The 17,017-nt window shown below is 45.0% G+C and overlaps 1 protein-coding gene across 1 annotated transcript in view; it reads left to right on the forward strand.

The window, feature by feature from the left end:
• The first annotated feature begins 8,963 nt into the window (after positions 1-8,963).
• The window catches only part of MSN (moesin), a 68,220-nt gene continuing 60,166 nt past the window's right edge, over positions 8,964-17,017 (forward strand). Inside the window, exon 1 of the mRNA XM_037135153.2 lies at positions 8,964-9,173. Within this exon, the coding sequence (XP_036991048.1) occupies positions 9,162-9,173 (12 nt within the window). The 5' untranslated portion in view covers positions 8,964-9,161. The remainder of the gene's footprint in view (positions 9,174-17,017) is intronic.

Raw genomic sequence — 17,017 nt, forward strand, 5'->3', positions numbered from 1 at the left:
ATGTGGAACACCAGAGGGCTGGTGTACTTGTAACTCAAGGACACAGCCAGCCAGTGGGTGGATACAGACAGAAGCCTTTGCCCAGGAAGCCAGGATGATCTCATTTTCATGGCAAGCATCATTAATCAGGAAGTCTGGAGCTGGCAAAGTTTCTGGGAGATGAGGAGAGAATTCAAGCTACAGTTCTTAACTTCAGGAGCTGTTGTTGGAGATCTGGAACTCATGTGACAGAAACATGACCACCCCAGATTTTAGAGCAGGAACTGGACAACAGAAGCCAGAATTTTTCCTCAGTCTCAGATACTGCCCTGAACAATCATAGGTACTCTGTCCAGGCTTGATCTTGGCACAGAGACCCACAAGCCAGGGTCTGTACCTTTATTCCTCTCCTTAAGAACTACTCAGCTTCTATTTTCAGGAGATGTCCCCAAAGCAACAGAACTATAGGTCTATTCTTTTTTTTCCTGACATGCCTGATCATTATTGCTCTTGTTTTTGGAGATCCAGTAGAAAGAACACTGGTCTGGGAGTCAGGAGAGCTTGGTTTTTCCCTGAGCCAATCCATTTGCTTCTTTTGGCCTTAGTTTACTGTTTCCTTACATATGAAATGGTGATATATAGTGTAGATGATATTAAAGTTGTGTTATTCTAGGATTCTGATTCCTGCTTTCATTCTTTAACAAGATATGGGAGAGGTAGGGTTAGGAAATAATGAAGAATTCATGTAGCTGTAACATTGGGTGTTTCTGTCAGAGTAATTGGCTGGATGTCTTTGGACCTGGTCATCTGGCAGCACAGTTGATGCTTTATTTATCTGAGGAAAGTAGAGGCAGCCTTCTTGGCCCCTAATCCTAAAGCTTTGGAAAAGTTGAGACTGAGGTGATTTCCCTGGCCCCACTCTTTGGGCTGGGGAACCTCGCCTGGACCCGCAAACCCCAATAAAGCTCTCTACTGCCTAAAAAAAAAAAGAAAGAAAAGTTTAGGCTGAGGGATTTGGTAGTAATATGTGTGTGAGAGGAAGTGGAGAAGGGCTCTTTGCCCCCCAAGGAATTATATAACCCAGCAGCACATCCTCTAAAGCTACTGGGGAAGACCAGGAACATATGATGTGTGGCTGGTACTGAAGGGTCACATAAAACCTGGTGGAATGCTCTGCATTTTCCCCAGTGAGACAAATCTATCCATGGGTTCTTATCTGTAAGTTCACATATAGCTGGTTTGAACATAACCAAAGTGTATTTGAGGAGTGGGAAGGAAGGAAAGGGCTCTCAAAATATAATTGGGAATATTTGAGACTTGTATTTCTTAGATAATAGAGTGCTCTAATATTTCCTGGTTTAAAATTGGGGGTTAAGAAATGTAAAAAAGTATTTCAGGTAGATAAATTTACATATCAGCAACTTAAAAAATAAACATTAAGCCTATGCACCTGCATAGATGCAGATGAACACATAAACAGGCAAAGCATAGAAGCATACAGAAAACACACACATGGTCAAAAAGAGGCTTATCTGGGCCCGGGAAGACCCTGGGAAGAGAAGGAATAATGAGATAAGAATAAAAGGCTGTGTTCTGTTAGTTGCTTTTGTCTCCTAATAGGAGAAATTGAGGCAGTATAAAGGGGAACTAGGGTCTTTAGAGAACCTGGACAAAATAAAAGTTGATAGAACTGCAGGATAACATGAGAATGGCAGATTCTCTGGCCCAGCTGAGAAATCTGTCCTGAGATTCCAAGACATGCCTGGATGCACGCTGGGCTCCTTCTGAGTGGAGCACAAGTGTGATCCCTCTCTGGGAACAACTACAGCCCAGCCTGGAATGGACGAAAAGGAAAAAAGCAACAATTGACAAGACAACGCAGGATGCAGGAAAGATGTCAGGTGAGCACCGAGGACCTCGGGCACTACCGGAGCTGGGGGGAGGAAGAAAGCACAAGGACAGCAGGAGAGATCGAGGGAGGTCTTGGTGCATGCAGAGACAAGAGTGAGCACACTGTGCTGTGAATGTGTGCTGAGACGAGCCCTGGTCCAGGGGAAGGGCTGTGCTCAGGAGCCATGGGAGGAAGAACAGGCTGCAAAGGTGAAGTGTGTGTGTTGGGCAGAAGGGTCACCGGGTGACTGAGCACAGGTACAAGGTGCACCTCCGAAGATGCCTATGGTGCCTGTGTGGAGGACGGCCATGTGGAGGGGTGGCCTGGATGTGGCAGCCTGGAGGCAGGGAGACCAGGGAGAGTCCATGAGGGCCAGCCTAAGACCTGGGCAGTGGAGATGGGAGGGAGATAAGCTGTGACAGAGGGCAGCACTGGATGAGCAGAGGGCAGCAGTCCTGCAGAGGAGAGTTAAAGATGAGGACACTGGGTCACACAACAGATGGCACTCACAGCAAAACCACCAATAGATACAGACCCCTGGAAAGGGAGAGGGTGAACACGACCTGCAGAACCTGGAGTAGAACCAGGCACCTAGCAGGCACCTACTCACTGCTGGAGGAAGGGTGGGCACACAGATGCATGGTTTCTTCCAGATGTGTTAACTTTGACCTGTGGGCCATTCTTGGAGGGGTCATATGTTCTGAGGGGGCTGTTTTCTCTCTGTGCCCTACAGGCACACTGGCCATATTTGAGTGATCTCTGGTCACTGGCTGTGGGGAGCAGGGCTGGGGGCTAGGGACTCTACTGGCAGACTGAGGCACCTTCCCTGTGGGGCTAATTTCCTATGCCAACAGGACACTGGCTCAAGTTGCATTGATATCGGCTAGCTGGGGGAAGCTCTTGAAAAGCTTGCAGCTTTATTAGAGGAAAAGCCAGAGAGAAACTCTCCTCCCTCTCACTGTGGTCCATTAGTATGATTAATAATAAATATTCCTAGGCACTTGATATTGGCAAGATGCCATATCGCTGCTTTTTATTACTACCCATACGCTATCTTGAACTGTCTAGTCTGCCCACTGAGGTATAGGGGTGATGTGAATCTTAAATGCACCTCCGTCCTCAGGTTTGTCAGGTCACAGGTGAGGTTCATGAAAAGAAGGTGCGTTTTGTATTCACAAGACCTTTGCCCAAATCCTCGCCCCACCATCAACAAACCAGGTGACTTCTGGATAAGTCACTTTGCTCCTCCTAGCCTCAATTTCCTCATTTCATCCTCAAAAGATTATTGTTAAATGTTGAAATGGCCTCCCCACAGCTCAGCACATGATGTATGCTGATGTTATCTTCTGCCCTTTTGTTCAAACCATAGCTTTTGTTTCTAAGAAGTGGGTGGAAGATTAAAGATGTTTAAAAGTAAGATTTCTCTCCTGCTGTTGTTTGTACTCTCAACCATATTGTACTAAGAAGCCCTCTTTGTCTGTTGGAGACAGTGGTATATTCTTCTGCCTGTTCTCTTGTTTGTGTGAAGGGCACAGCTAACCTAGTGCTTGGGCTCCTGTCCTGGGGGAAGGAAGAGAGAGAAAGAAGACCTCAAAAGCCAATGTTTGTCCTTATCTCTCTGCCATAATTTCTCTTCTAAGAATGGAAGAGAAGAGTAACATCAGATTCTTAGTTAATGCCTTTCCCAAGCATAAGAGAAGAGCAATTATACTGAGTGAGGCAGAAGATATCTACTTTAAATATAAAGAAAAACTTTCAAAACAGTGATGAAAATGAAAAGAGGCACTCAGAAACTACCTCTCGCTAAGTGGCCCCAGGCTTAGTCCTAGCAGCAGCCAGCCTTGATTTGCAGTTTGGCCTCACCTGAGCACCTACAAGCCAAGCAAAATTAGCAGCCATCTGCAGATTGCTTTATAGCTCATGTTGGGTGGCCCTTGGCAGAATCTGGGCAGTGGCTGACCTTGGTCTGCACCTCCCAGAGGCGGGAAAGCCAGTGGGCATGGTAGAGAACTTCTGACCAGGTCAAAGCACCACCTCTCAACCATCTACAAAAGCAACACGCTCAAGGAGTGGCCTCAGCAAGCAAGAGAGCTCTGCTGAAGTAAGCCCTGCTTGGTGGGTTGGGCTCCTGCACAGCTGATCCTCCAAGGTGGTAATAGCCAGTACATGCAGCTGATTGGCCTGGGGGGTAAATCTCTCCCATTGACCTACTAACAGCAATCAAGGCTCAACTACAAAAGGAATGTGTACACAGCCCACACAGAGGAGCACATACTCAGTGTGGGTGATTGGGGAGGCTGTGCTACTGGAACCTATAGGACACCTACTACATTAGGCCACTCTAAACTTGGGAGATGTAGCAGTTTTACCTAATACATGGAAACAAATACAGGGTAACTGCCAAAATGAGGAGACAAAGAAACATGGCCCAGATGAAAGAACAGAACAAAACCCCCCCAAAACAAAATAAACAAACAAAAAAACCTAAGCAAAATGGAGACAAGCAATGTACTGGATTCAGAGTTTAAAACACTGGTTATAAAGATGCTCAGTGAACTTAGTGAGGACCTCAACAACATAAAAAAAACAGTCAGAAAGGAAGTATACACTCACTGAATTGAAGAATAATTTACAGGGAATCAACAGTGCAGTAGATGAAGCTGGGAATCAAAACAGTAATTTGGAATATAAGGAAGCAAAAAACCCCCACTCAGTTAGGTCAGCAAAATCAAATAACCTCCCCCCCCCCAATGAGAACAACACAAGGAGCCTCTGGGACAACTTCAAGCGTACCAACATTTACATTATGGGGGTGCCAGAATGAGAAGAGAAAGAGGAAGAAATTGAAAACCTATTTTAAAAAATGATGGAAAACTTCCCTAACCTGATGAAGAAAATAGACACACAAATCCTGGAAGTGCAGTGAGTCCCAAACACACTGAACTGAAAGATGCCTGCACCAAGACACGTTATAATTAAAATATCAAAGTTTAAAGACAAAGAGAGAATCTTAAAAGCAGCAAGAGAAAAGCAGTTATCTACAAGGGAGCTATCTCATAAGACTGTCAGCTGATTCTCAACAGAAAATTTGCAGTCCAAGAGGGATTACCAAGAAATATTCCAAGTGGTGAAAAACAAGGGCTTACAACAAAGATTACTTTACCCAGCAAAGCTATCATTTAGAATCGAAGGACATATAAACAACTTCCCAGACAAGAAAAAACTACAGGAGTTCATTGCCACCAAAACAGTATTATGTGAAGTGTTAAAGGGTCCTCTTTTAAGAAGAAGAAAAGAAAAAGAAAAAATATGAACAATAAAAATGGCAATAAATAGCCCTGGCTGGTGTGGCTCAGTGGATTGAGTGCTAGCCTGTGAACGAAAGGTTCTCTGGTTCAATTTCCAGTCAGGACACATGCCTGGGTTACAGGCCAGATCCCCAGTAGGGGGTGCTCAAGAAGCAACCACACATTGATGTTTCTCTCCCTCTCTTTCTCCCTCTGTTCCCCTGTCTCTAGAAAAAAATAAATAAAATATTTAAAATGGCAATAAATACATGTCTATCAACAACTGAATCTAAAAAACAAAATAAATGAACAAGTGGAACAGACACAGACTCATAGATACAGAGAACATTTTGATAGTTGTCAGATGGGAGGGAAGTTGGGGAGCTGGGTGAAAAGGTGAGGTGATTAAGTAGTACAAATTGGTAGGAACAAAATAGTCATGGGATGTAAAGTACAGCATAGGGAGTATAGTCAGTAATATTCTAACAAATATGTAAGGTGTCAGATGGGTAGGAGATTTATTGGGATGATTACTTAGTAAGTTATATAATGTCTAATCACTGGGGTGTACATATGAACCTAATACAACATTGTATGTCAACTGTCATTTAAAAATAAAAATGATTTAAGAAAAAAAACTGTCACCATTTAATAGATTGGGGGCAGGTGCTTCCTTATCCAAAGTATTCCTAGAATTCAGGACTGTTCTTTACCCAGTGTCTCTCAGGTATTTCCTCTCCTGAACTATTGTGTCCTCTGACAGAGGAAAGCCACTTAGAATACAGAAGTTTCTTTATTGTAGTGAGCTTAGGTCTTGGGTGGGAGGTGATTACAAGTTCAATCTCATTTCTCTCTTGAGCTTGGCATAGGCTTTCACATAAATCAGCCTTATGAAGTTTACATTTGCTATTCCCTTGACTTTGACACTTAAACTTGCTACAGCTCCAGAGCAGTCTCCCCCTAGGAATTCTGAACCTTTCTACCTGGATCCCATGCCTGGCACTAAAGCTCAGATCATATCTTCTCCTTTTTCATCTCCTGTCTCCTGATTCAGAATGCCTCTCCAGCTTCCTTGGACTCCAGCTTCAGAATGCCTCTGTACCACTCTTTGCTCATACTGACTGTCATCTAGCTTTATGGCTTGAAAAATATTTGCCTGTTTCTTTTTGAACTTTCTGAATTCAGCTCTTCTAAAAACCCTGGTGTCTTCATACCTCTTACTTCCCACACCAAGGGTAGCCATATATGTGGGGATATTTAGGCCTTATTCCCATGTGTTGTCTCTAGAAACACTGGCAGAAGTCTATCATATCTAAATGTAATTGTGAGTATTACTCTGGTTCTAGGAAGATTGAGATAACTCAATTTATATGCGATCATAGTAAGGAGTGAGTTGGGGAGAGATCTGAAGTTCTGGCCATATAAGCATGAAGTGTTTTGCAAAGAGGTAGCAAACAAAGGCGTGTTTCTCTGACTATCTTGAAGAGCAAGAGAGCAAACATCTCAGCTGTCTCTGTTCTGAGATGGGTTCCTCCTAGCCAGAGAATTTCAAGTCTAACCTTCACATAACATCAGCTACTTGATTATAATCACCATAACCAGCTTCTGTTTGGTGAAGTGGGAGGGGAGACACTACTTCCCTGGGGCTAGACTTCAAAATTTCTTGCTTGTGTTATTGCAACAGGTTAACCGAACTCATCTTCTTTATTACTATCCAAATCCATTCTCCACACTGGTAGCCCAATCTTGGGTAAGTCTTTTCCTCTTTCTGGTCCTCAGTTCTTTTGACCTTAATGGAGGCCCTGATAGTCTATAATTTCCTTCCATTTCTCACCTTCCCCTCCCCAGAGGGCTAATTCTTCTGTTTCAGTCCCACTTTCCATCAACTTTCTTAGCTTTTCCACCCTCTGACCTCCCTTCCCCCACTAGGACTCTGGTGCTCCCTTTCCCTTTTAATAGAGTGTTCAGCTGCTTGATGCTCTCTAACCAGCCCCTCTCTGTCTCTTTGTCTCTTTCATGTATGTGTGTGTGTGTGTGTGTGTTGGGAGGGGTTGTTGGCATGGGGCATGGAGAATGACACATAGGGGGTTTCCACTTTCCAGAATGGATAATGAAAGTTGGAGTCTCCAATCAACTACCCCTCCCCCTTTAGGCACTTAGCCTAGTTCCAGGCCCTTGCGGGCTCTAGGAGAATATAAATGAGGGAATCAGTGAGTTCTTTGAACTTCTGGGAGAAAAAAACGGCCATAGCAATGCCAAGGAATGTGATTGGCTGCCATTGCTACCCCTGCTGCTGAGGCTTTCTGCGGAGTGCTACTCTTCCTTAGGTCAACTGCTCAGCTCAAGGAAATGGTTTGCGCAAGGAATTTTATTTATGTTAGCACACATCAATGGATCTCGGCAGTCATGAGAGAAACTGAGGCACATTGACTCATGGACACTGTTGAACTGGGAATGAAGAGAAGCAGGAAATAGGACTTGATTCCTGAGTACAAATGCAGGGGCAGTCTTTATGCCACCCTACTAGAATCATCTATTTTCCTAGAGAGTCTACTCTGTTTCTCATTATTTTATAATTTCAAGTGGGAAAGGATGTTGGAAGCCCAGGAGTCCAGCTCTTTCTTGTCATAGAAGGGGAAACTCAAGTGCAGAGAAGAGAAAGGACTTACCCCAAAGCCACACAACTGTCACAGAGTGAGTTAATGTCAAAACTCTGACTAACAGCCAGGTGTCCTGACCACCCCTCTAAAATATCCTTTCTGTTGTCCCAAGTTGGCTCATCATCTCTGAGGTATGTGGAGCTCTGCTTCAGAAAGGTTACTCAGAACAGTTGCCGGTGGATAGGAGGTAAAAGGACTATGTCCAATCACTTTCAAACTAAAGCTCAGACAACCAGTTTGGAACATGGCCATCCTGTGATTCTGTGACATTGACAAGAAATAGAGAGGGGCTGGCAGATACAACTCAAGGGAATGGACTGGGGATACCTCTAACCTTGAGGAATTACAGCCTTATCAGAAAGTGAGTTACGTAAATTGGTGAATATATCCGGGGAGGGGTAAAGGATCAGGACATTGATTTGAAGAAAGTGGAGACTGGGATTTGAAGGAAAGCAAGTAGTAGAGGACAGGTATTGGGAAAAGAAGCCAAATTCTGATCAAAATGATGATTGAGCAAGGGTGGGGAGGAAATGTGATGGGAAAAGGGGTATAGAGTCCTGCAGAAGAGAATGGATGAAGTGTTGGATAAGTTGAGGAGCTTTAGCCAAGGGAGAAGGAAAGGTTCAGAGGGATATTGGATCTTTAGATCTCTGAAGAGTTGTTAGGGACAGCAGGTAAGTTGTGTGGCCCCGGGAAGCAGATATGACATCCCACAGGCAGAATCCGCAGAGGAAAGGCATTCAGACACACACAGGACGAACTTTCTAAGAGTCAGAACTGTCTCGAGAAGGAACAGGCAGTTTTGACAGCTAGTGAGATCCCCATCAGTGGAAAGTTGCAGTCAGGGGCTACTTAAGTCTCTGCCAGGGTGCGGCCCAGTGTCCGGCCCTCCTTTGGGGTGGGGCTGGATGGCCCGGACACGGTGGGGATAAGCACTGTGAAGGGGGTGGGAGAGCGCAGGGTGGGTCTGGGTGGAGAGTGGGTACCCGTCTTGGGGCACCAAGGCCCAGTCCGACCCCCACGTGGCTGGCGTTGCCTGCCAGGGCAGGGCTGGGCTGGGCGGGGCGAGGCAGGCGGCCGGCAAGGAGGCGGGCGCGAGGGCGGGAGCGGCGCGGAAGCCGGGCCACATAAAGGAGCGGGCGGTCTGACGAGGGCGGCTCTTTCCTGGGTGGGGTTTGTGAAGTCGTGGCCCGTTAGCAGGAAGCCGAGCAGTCGCCCGGACGCTAGCGAGGGACCCAATCCGAGCCCTCAGCCCCCGGAGTCCGAGCCTTGTGTATTGCGTGTTCAACGCTGCCCGACAGCTCCTAGCCAAACTTTGCCAACTCCGCTGCCTTTGCCGCCACCATGCCCAAGACGGTGAGTGCAGGAGGTGGGCGCTGCTAGCCCTGGAGACTCTAGCTGACCCTTGTAGTCCGTTGATGATGGCCGAGGGCTTGGCCAGCCACCCAGCCGGCTCGGGATGCCGCACCCTCCGCCAAGGCCTGGGGTGGGGAGGGGCGTGGGTGGAGTGCTGGTGTGGCGCGCCCTCGAGGGGGGGCTGGGTCGAGGTGGTCCTGGGCTAGAAGTGTGGACTGGGTGGGGCAGGCCTCTTTCTCAGATTCCAGTTCCCTGCGTCTGGGATGCAACTGTAGGGAAGGTTTCCTTGGGGGCCCAAGTTCTCTTCTTTTTCCTGACAGGCCATGGGCTCAGGAAAAGACTCTGGTTCAGAGGGCAGCACGTCCCCTAGTCCAGGAATTGGCACCTTCTGGGGCAAGGCTGCCACTGTCCAGGAGGGACCTTGGGAAATGAGAAGCAAGGAGAAGGGAGGTGTTAAGGGCGGATCCCACATCCCCACTCATCTTTCCCACAGACTCCCCAGGCAGCCTCAGCTGTTTTCCACTAGGAGAAGAGGAGAGTTGTGGAGGGACTCATCAAAGCTTCTTGCTTTTACCCAGGAGTGCTAACACTTCACTAGGCACCAGTCTGAGGGGCAGGTCTGCCCTATTCCCTAGGGGAGAACACTGGTTTCTTCCTTTTCTCCACTTGCCAAATCCCTGCCCTTCAAGCCATTACTTAATGGCTCTTTATCTCTTACTTTCCCCTCTGGACTCTTCTGTGAAGTGTAGATTCTCTTCTGTGGGGCCATACTTTTCTAGAGTGGTGGTAGCTTCTAGGATCTGGTCTCCACCCCACTGGCTGTTATGAGAAGAGCAGAGGCCTCTTGGGAGTGGGACCTAGGGGGGCCGGATGCCCAGGAGGGAGGGGCGGGGGAGGAGTGTGCCTGAATAATGAGCCCTGCTAGCTTTTGTGCAAGTCATGCCAAATGGCTGCTGGGGCCCTTCCCTTGCCCAGCAAGGCCTGGTGACCACCCTGGTTTGAGTCTTTTATGCCAAACAGCTTGTTGGGCTGGCCTAGAATATGCAGTTCTCCTAGAACCCTCTTCCTAGGACAGTCTGAGCTTTGTGGAGGTGAGATAGTGAGTAGTAGCCTTGAGAAAGGGCTGAGGGTCTCTAGATCAGAGGAGCAGGAGAGAGGGGACCGGTCTTTGGGTGTGTGTGCTGAGCTTTGGTTGCCACATTGCTGTATTCCAGCCTTACTGCCAAGTCATTGTTGCCCTTCCCGAACCTTATCCTTCAGAAAAACTAAGTTTTCAATAAGTATGTCATTCTACCATCTTTCTTTGTTAAATTGCTTTTGGTTTTATGGTATGAGACTTTTCCACACTTGCCCCCCTGCTCCCACCACACACAAAATGTGAGAAAATGGTTTTCAAAAGAGAGGGAAAATACCCCACTGTCTCTGCCAACACAGGATTATAAAGAACCTTCAGGAGCTTCTCCTTGGGTTTATCTCTCTGTGGTTGACTCTTTGACTCCTCTTAAGGTATAGCTTTGTCTAAATAGGTGTGTGGATCTCTGGGAATAGACAATCCCGTGACTTCTCTTGTCTAGTGGCATTTCTCATTCTCAATTCTGTGATATCTCACATTTAAACACAACTCGATGGGTCTGGAAATTGTCTCAAAGTGGCCTTAAGCATTCAATTCATCCTTAGTCAAAAGTGGCAAAGAAGATGGTGTGGTGATCCGTTTCCTGGGTGTGGAGAGAGATAAATATGAGCTGTTTGAGGTCATACCTAGGGTGCTGAATGTACCTGAATACTGAAGGTATTTTTTATGCAGATTGACTGAAACTTGGATCAGGTTAGAAGGAGAGGTCTGAATTTTGATGGACAGGAAGATCTGGATATTTTTCCATGTTGTTTGGCTCAAGGAATAGTCAACTTCTAGGAGAAACAACAATATCATGCCTTTTAACTTGAAAGTGATCTCAGAGACTATTGATCTAATAACTCTCTCAACTGATGAGGTTATTTAGGTCTACAGGAAAGGACCTACCATAAGGGCACATGGTAAGAACCAAGACTGGGGTCCAGGCTGGTTGATACGTATGACATTGACCCTCTATTCTGACTCAGTGATTGGGTTCTTAAAATTGAGCCCCTCTCTTGCCCAAAGCAAATTGCCACTCCTTTTTAGGCCTTTCTGGACCTGAGATAAAAGGAAGTGGATAATTTGGGCAAAGTAACCAACATTTATTTGCATTTGTGTGGTCTCTTGGTGAGAGTTAGGGGTGTCACAAGGTGCCTCCTGTTTTCTCATTCCTCATCTCAATGCTGAGCTGTCTAGTTCACTGCATACCAGTTAGTAGCTTTAATGAAGGAATAAAATTCCCCTGTTCTCTACTCCCTCTTCACTAGTGTGCTTTAGGCTATTTCTGGAGTATGACAGAAAGGGAAGGGTAGTGGAAAAATCAAATCCATTCATTCATATGAACCATGTCTACAGTGTGTCCAGGGTTAGTTTCACTTTTGCAGCCAATTGTCTCCCACAGTCAGCCCAACCTCCCCTAAATCTGTTAAAACATGCCCTCTGCACCCACCTAGCCAATTCTTAGATTCTGCTTCTAGTTGCCAGTTTTCCTGGGTCTGCTTTAGTACCCAGAATGGAGAACTTATTAACTGCTATTTACCCTTTCTGGTGATTATAAGAAATTTGCAAAAAAAAAAAATCCCCAAAAACCTTTTTCTCCCTTCCTATATTCTTTAACTGATTTTAGATCACAAAGTCTTTGGGACACTCTTGGGTTCCCTAAAAAGAGGTTGTTTTGAATTTTCAAGGTGTTGTTGAGTTTTTGGTTAGTTAGTTAGAGTTGAAAATATTCTTCACAATTGTCAAGTCCAACACTACTCATTGTATAGATGGAGAAACTGGGACCCTCATATAGGGAACGACTGACCTAGAATGATGCAACATGTCAGTAGTAAAGCTAGGATTTGAGCCTAGGTCTTAGATGGTCAGTCTTGGTGAAACCTCTTCGGTTTGCTGGGATTTTAGCCCTAGCTCATTAGGTTAGAGGAAAGATGATCAAATAGTCATTGATGGGACCATCTATGTCAGCAGACATAATAAGGCCCAGCTCCTTGAAGTATTTGAAGGCTTCTGGGCCCCTTTGCATTCAGCTAAACTTTAACAGGGGCTAGGTGGACTGTTTATTCTCCTTCCATTCCTAACATTGCTTGAACCACTCAAGTGGCACTAAAGTAGTACTTGGTGAATAGGAGGGAAAAAATCTCAGCCTTTTAACCCTTGAACTAGCTCTGCCTACAGACTTTAGGGTGAGGCAATGGATCAGGAATGGAGGTTATGTGAGAGAAGGGTGACTCTTTAGATCCTGCATCTCTCCACTTCTTTGGTTCTCCAGCTTACTTGGCCCTTTGTGAAGGTGTAGGTGATAGAGACAGAGCAGGGATCATGTTGGAGATTTCCTTTAGGCCTCTTTTTGAATAGCCCTCTGGGCAGAGAGGGAATGATGGGACAAGAGGGTCTTTTTTTTAAAAAAAAGATTTTATTTATTTATTTTTAGAGAGAGGGGAAGGGAGAGAGAGAGGGAGGGAAACATTAGTGTGTGGTTGCCAGTCATGCACTCCCTATTGAGGACCTGGCCTGCAACCCAGGCATGTGTCCTGACTGGGAATCGAATCAGTGACCCCTTGCTTTGCAGTTTTATGCTTAGTCCACTGAGCCACACTAGCTAGGGCACAAGAGGGTCTTTATGGGACCCTTGAAGGTATCAACTAATTTATACTCTCTTATGTTAGGCTTGGAGAGGGGAAGTTTGCTCTGTGAGTGGGTGACAGAGGTGGTATTGACCAGTAGTCTGCTAACTCTCCATTATTCTCTAGCTTCCTGTAACAATAGCTTGTTTTAAGGGTGTTCCTACTTTTCACTCTCTTCCTCTTTTCAGGGTACTGCTTTACTGAATGCTGGATTTGGATGGGACCTTTGGTGGTCATCTGGTCTATCTCCCTGATTCCAAATCTAATTCTCTCTAGATGAGATGAGATGACAGCTACATATATTCTGAACCCTGTACTAATAGTGTTGCTTGACATCAGTGTGTCTAGGTCCCTTTGTATTTTCCTGAAAGTCCCCCTCATTGGAATTTGTAGCCTCAAGGTCTCCAGAGAGGAGAAGATCTAGTATTCCAACATTACTAGGGTTGGGCTTTTCATGGCTAGAGTTACTGAAAATTGGCATCATTACTAGTTCGGCACAGTCTGTTTCTGATCTTTCAAATATAGAACTGAGTTTATCATGTACATCTTTTCCAACTCACAATCTTTTCTCCCTGCTACTCCACCCTACTGTTCTTCCCCCATAGAAGAAACAATACAAGGGCAGTCTCTTTTTGGGTATAGTCTGTTGGTCAAGTGAATGAGGTGCTCCTGTCATAATCGACTGGTTTCGATGTTCATCCCTCCTCCCATTTCATGCTTGATAGAGCTGAAAAACTTTAATTCCAGGTTCTGATTTGTGATACTTGGAGGGTTAGCTCAGTATTCCATTGATTTGGAGGGTGGGTATTGGGAAACGGCAAGTAACACTGACCTGAGAATTTTTCTTTTTCTTTTTTCTGTGTAAGAAGAACATCTTTCCTATCCTCAGTGAACTGACCCAAATAAATGGCCTTAAGCAAGTCCCTTCTTCAGGCCCTCTGTCTCTATAGCTTGTCATGAGGGAACTGTACTGTAGTAGGTATACTCTAGGGACCCTTCCAGTACTGATGTTCTTGAGATATTCTTTCCTTAAAGTTTGAGTGCCTTCTCTGTACCAGGCAGTATATGCTGACAATCCAAAGTTGAACAGCACTTGTTAAAATATATGTTGTTGTCCCCTTAACCTCTGGAATGTTGTTTCTTTGTGGGTACCAAGTTGAGTATGGAGAGTTTCTAGCTTGGGAGTTGGTTTGTTTCCTTAGTAGCACTGACAAGAACACTGAGGAACAAGAAGAAATAAATGAGACTATATTTTGAAAGCTGTGGGTTGACTGAAGTATCTCAGACAAACACTGAAAATTTCATGGGCTTCCCTTCCTTTCTTCTTATTGCCTGTAAGTAGCATAGGCCCATTATAGTTCTGCGGACAGGTCAGAAAACTAGTAGGTTATATTTCAGATTTCCTTTTAACCTCATGAATATAGTAGTTTGTTATATCAGTGGACATTAAAAAGCTGGTGGGCATAAACCAATCTCCTAAGGTATCTACCACCAGTGAACTGAGGGTTAGCTGTTCTGGGGTATAGCATTTCAAATGTCTCTGTACTTAGGATGACTGAGAACTTTCTCAGTCTTGAGCCTCCTTTTAGTAAATTGTTCTGGATGGTCTAGGTTTCTCACAGGAGTGTTTTGAACCACAGATCAATCGAGCTGGTTTTAAACATTTTAGCACAACCTTAATGTTTTAAACGGGGACACCAAACCCAGAAAAGGGAAGTGATTTGAATGAATTGGTAATAGTACTGGCACTAAAATCCAACTTGGCCTGGCCCGTGGTATAGGGGAGGAACTTCTAATGTCTGCCTTCTAAATGGCACTCTGTTCAACGTGCTCAATGTTTTATTCCTCTGTGCTGAGGGTGAGTTGACCATACTGTTGTTATAGTCATGGGAAGAGCAAGTCCTTGTTAGTGTGTAGAGCTGACCTCAGAGGTTACTTTATATGGACATGGTTTAGGCTCCAACTGTGCCTTTGGGATTCTTCGTAGCACTTCCCAGGAAGGTAAGTGTTCTGCTTTGACTGTGAAGGGTGGTGGAAGGTGGATGTGTACACTGAAGGGAGGTGAGGAGAGGCCAGTAGCAAGAAACTCCTGCTTGAGACTAGGCCTCACTCTCCTAAGATTCTTTATAGAGTATAGTTATTTATTTTCCATATTTAGATCTAGAGGACCACCCCCCCTCCCAGCTTGTTAGGGATCACATGAGGTTGGTAATAGTTTGGGTAGGAGAATTTGGCTTTCCTGATTCCAAAGTAAGTGGTTTCTCACAAATCCAAGTAAGTGGATTTGCCTGTCTTGGAGCAATGACTCTTTTCACCTAGGAGACACAGAGTTCCAGAGAATTGACTTTGTGTTGATTATGTTAACAAGATGGCTACAATGGAGTTCCCCTATATAGCTTCTACTGCAGCAGATTTCAGTCAGTGGGTGACTCAGTTCTTCTGGGGCCTCAGAATGACTTCTGTCTCTTCCTTCCTGCCCCCTACCCAAATTCCCCACTTTCTCTCTGCCATTTACAATTTGAGCTCTTGACCTCTTTGTATTCTTACTCAGTACTCCATCTTAATAAGCTGTTCTTGAGTTAGGAGGATTTTATGGTACTTTCCACTTTGGCAACAAATATTTGTTGCTGTAGCAACCATTTGAATACAGACTGCAGCCTCCTGGTCTCAGCCTTCACTAGTCACCTTTAGGTGTTGTAGGCAGGTAGCTAGCCAAAAAAGTTTTTTTCAAGCCTGTATAGAAAGGGGGCATAAAGTAGTGGTGAAAGCCACAGACCCTGGAACCAAACTACTTGGGCTCAAAATCCCAACTCTGTGACCAAATTAGGTGTATAGCCTTGGGCAAGTTACGTAACTTCTATGCTTCATTTTCTTCAACTGTAAAACGAAGATAACAGTACCTATCTCATAGGGTTGTTGTGAGGATGAAAAGAGGCAATTCAGGTAAAGTGCTTAGAATTGTGCCCAGCATCTAGTAAGTGCTATTCATGTTACCTATTATAATTACTGCTATATGCCCAACCCTTTTCTAGGTAGGATGGTAAAAAGAAGGCAGGCAGCTGCATTCTCACCATTTATTGAGTGGTTAGTAGGTACTATTTACTATGATGAATACAGATAAATTAGTGGAGGATACAGTTGCTGCCTTTGTAGATCTCCTTCCTTCATGTTTCCATGTGAGCTAAACCAAGGAATAGAGCTTAGTGATTACTCTCTAGGTCCACAGCCTAAAAACAGCTCTCAGTCCTAATGCCTTTGTTATGAGATAGGTATTTGGGATAGGATGAAAATGAGAGGAGGATTTCTTAGTGTGTGATTGTGATAGGTTAAGAAGTGTGGCATTTTCTGGCTGGAGCCTATCTACAGCATCTGGACCTTAAACTTGGAGAAAGGACCCTTTGGATTACTTCTAAGGCATAGTTCTTTGGTTATGTGTGATGACACAACTAGATTTCATGCTCCTTTTAATGGGATTTTTGTGGCATAAGGTTAAGTGTTGACATAGGTCCTAGGCTACTAGTATGACGACCTACCACTGTGCTTGCTTTGTAGTAATGATTTGCCAGGTAGCTCCTGTGATTGGTGACTTTCAAGGTTGAAGTTTCTTTCATCCCTGGTGACCCTTCTACTTTCTGGAAATTGGAGAAGATACTTTGTGTGGCCAGGGCATCAATCAGGGTCTAATAAAAGAAAAGTTGAGATATGGGCATTTGCTGATACAAAACAAAGTGTAATCCTGAGGAATCCTTTCCTGCATATATATTTGGGAGGTCACAGGGGCCAGGTCCTGGGAGGGGGAGCAAGGCTTGTCTGTCAGGCTTGGTCAGCACTTCGTTCCCTCTCTTTAATCCTGACCTGCCTTAATCCTAGGAAGGATTAAGGCTTGCTTTTCTCCAGTGAAGTGTGTTTACATAAGGCTCCTGACCTCACTGTCTTGGTCTACTTTGCCTCCCCATCTTTTTTCAGAAATTTCAGCGTGAAGGTTAGATGAAGTACAACCAGAGGCTCTTACCGGCTATAATTTTTAATTGGGGTTGACTAATCTGTGGTATGGAGTTGGAGGGTGGGGGTTAAGATAACAGCCAATGTGGGTGTCATTGGTT

The sequence above is a fragment of the Artibeus jamaicensis genome, unplaced genomic scaffold (genome assembly GCF_021234435.1).
Source record: "Artibeus jamaicensis isolate MK-2021 breed Jamaican fruit bat unplaced genomic scaffold, CSHL_Jam_final contig_457, whole genome shotgun sequence".
In the NCBI taxonomy this organism is placed as follows: Eukaryota; Metazoa; Chordata; class Mammalia; order Chiroptera; family Phyllostomidae; genus Artibeus; species Artibeus jamaicensis.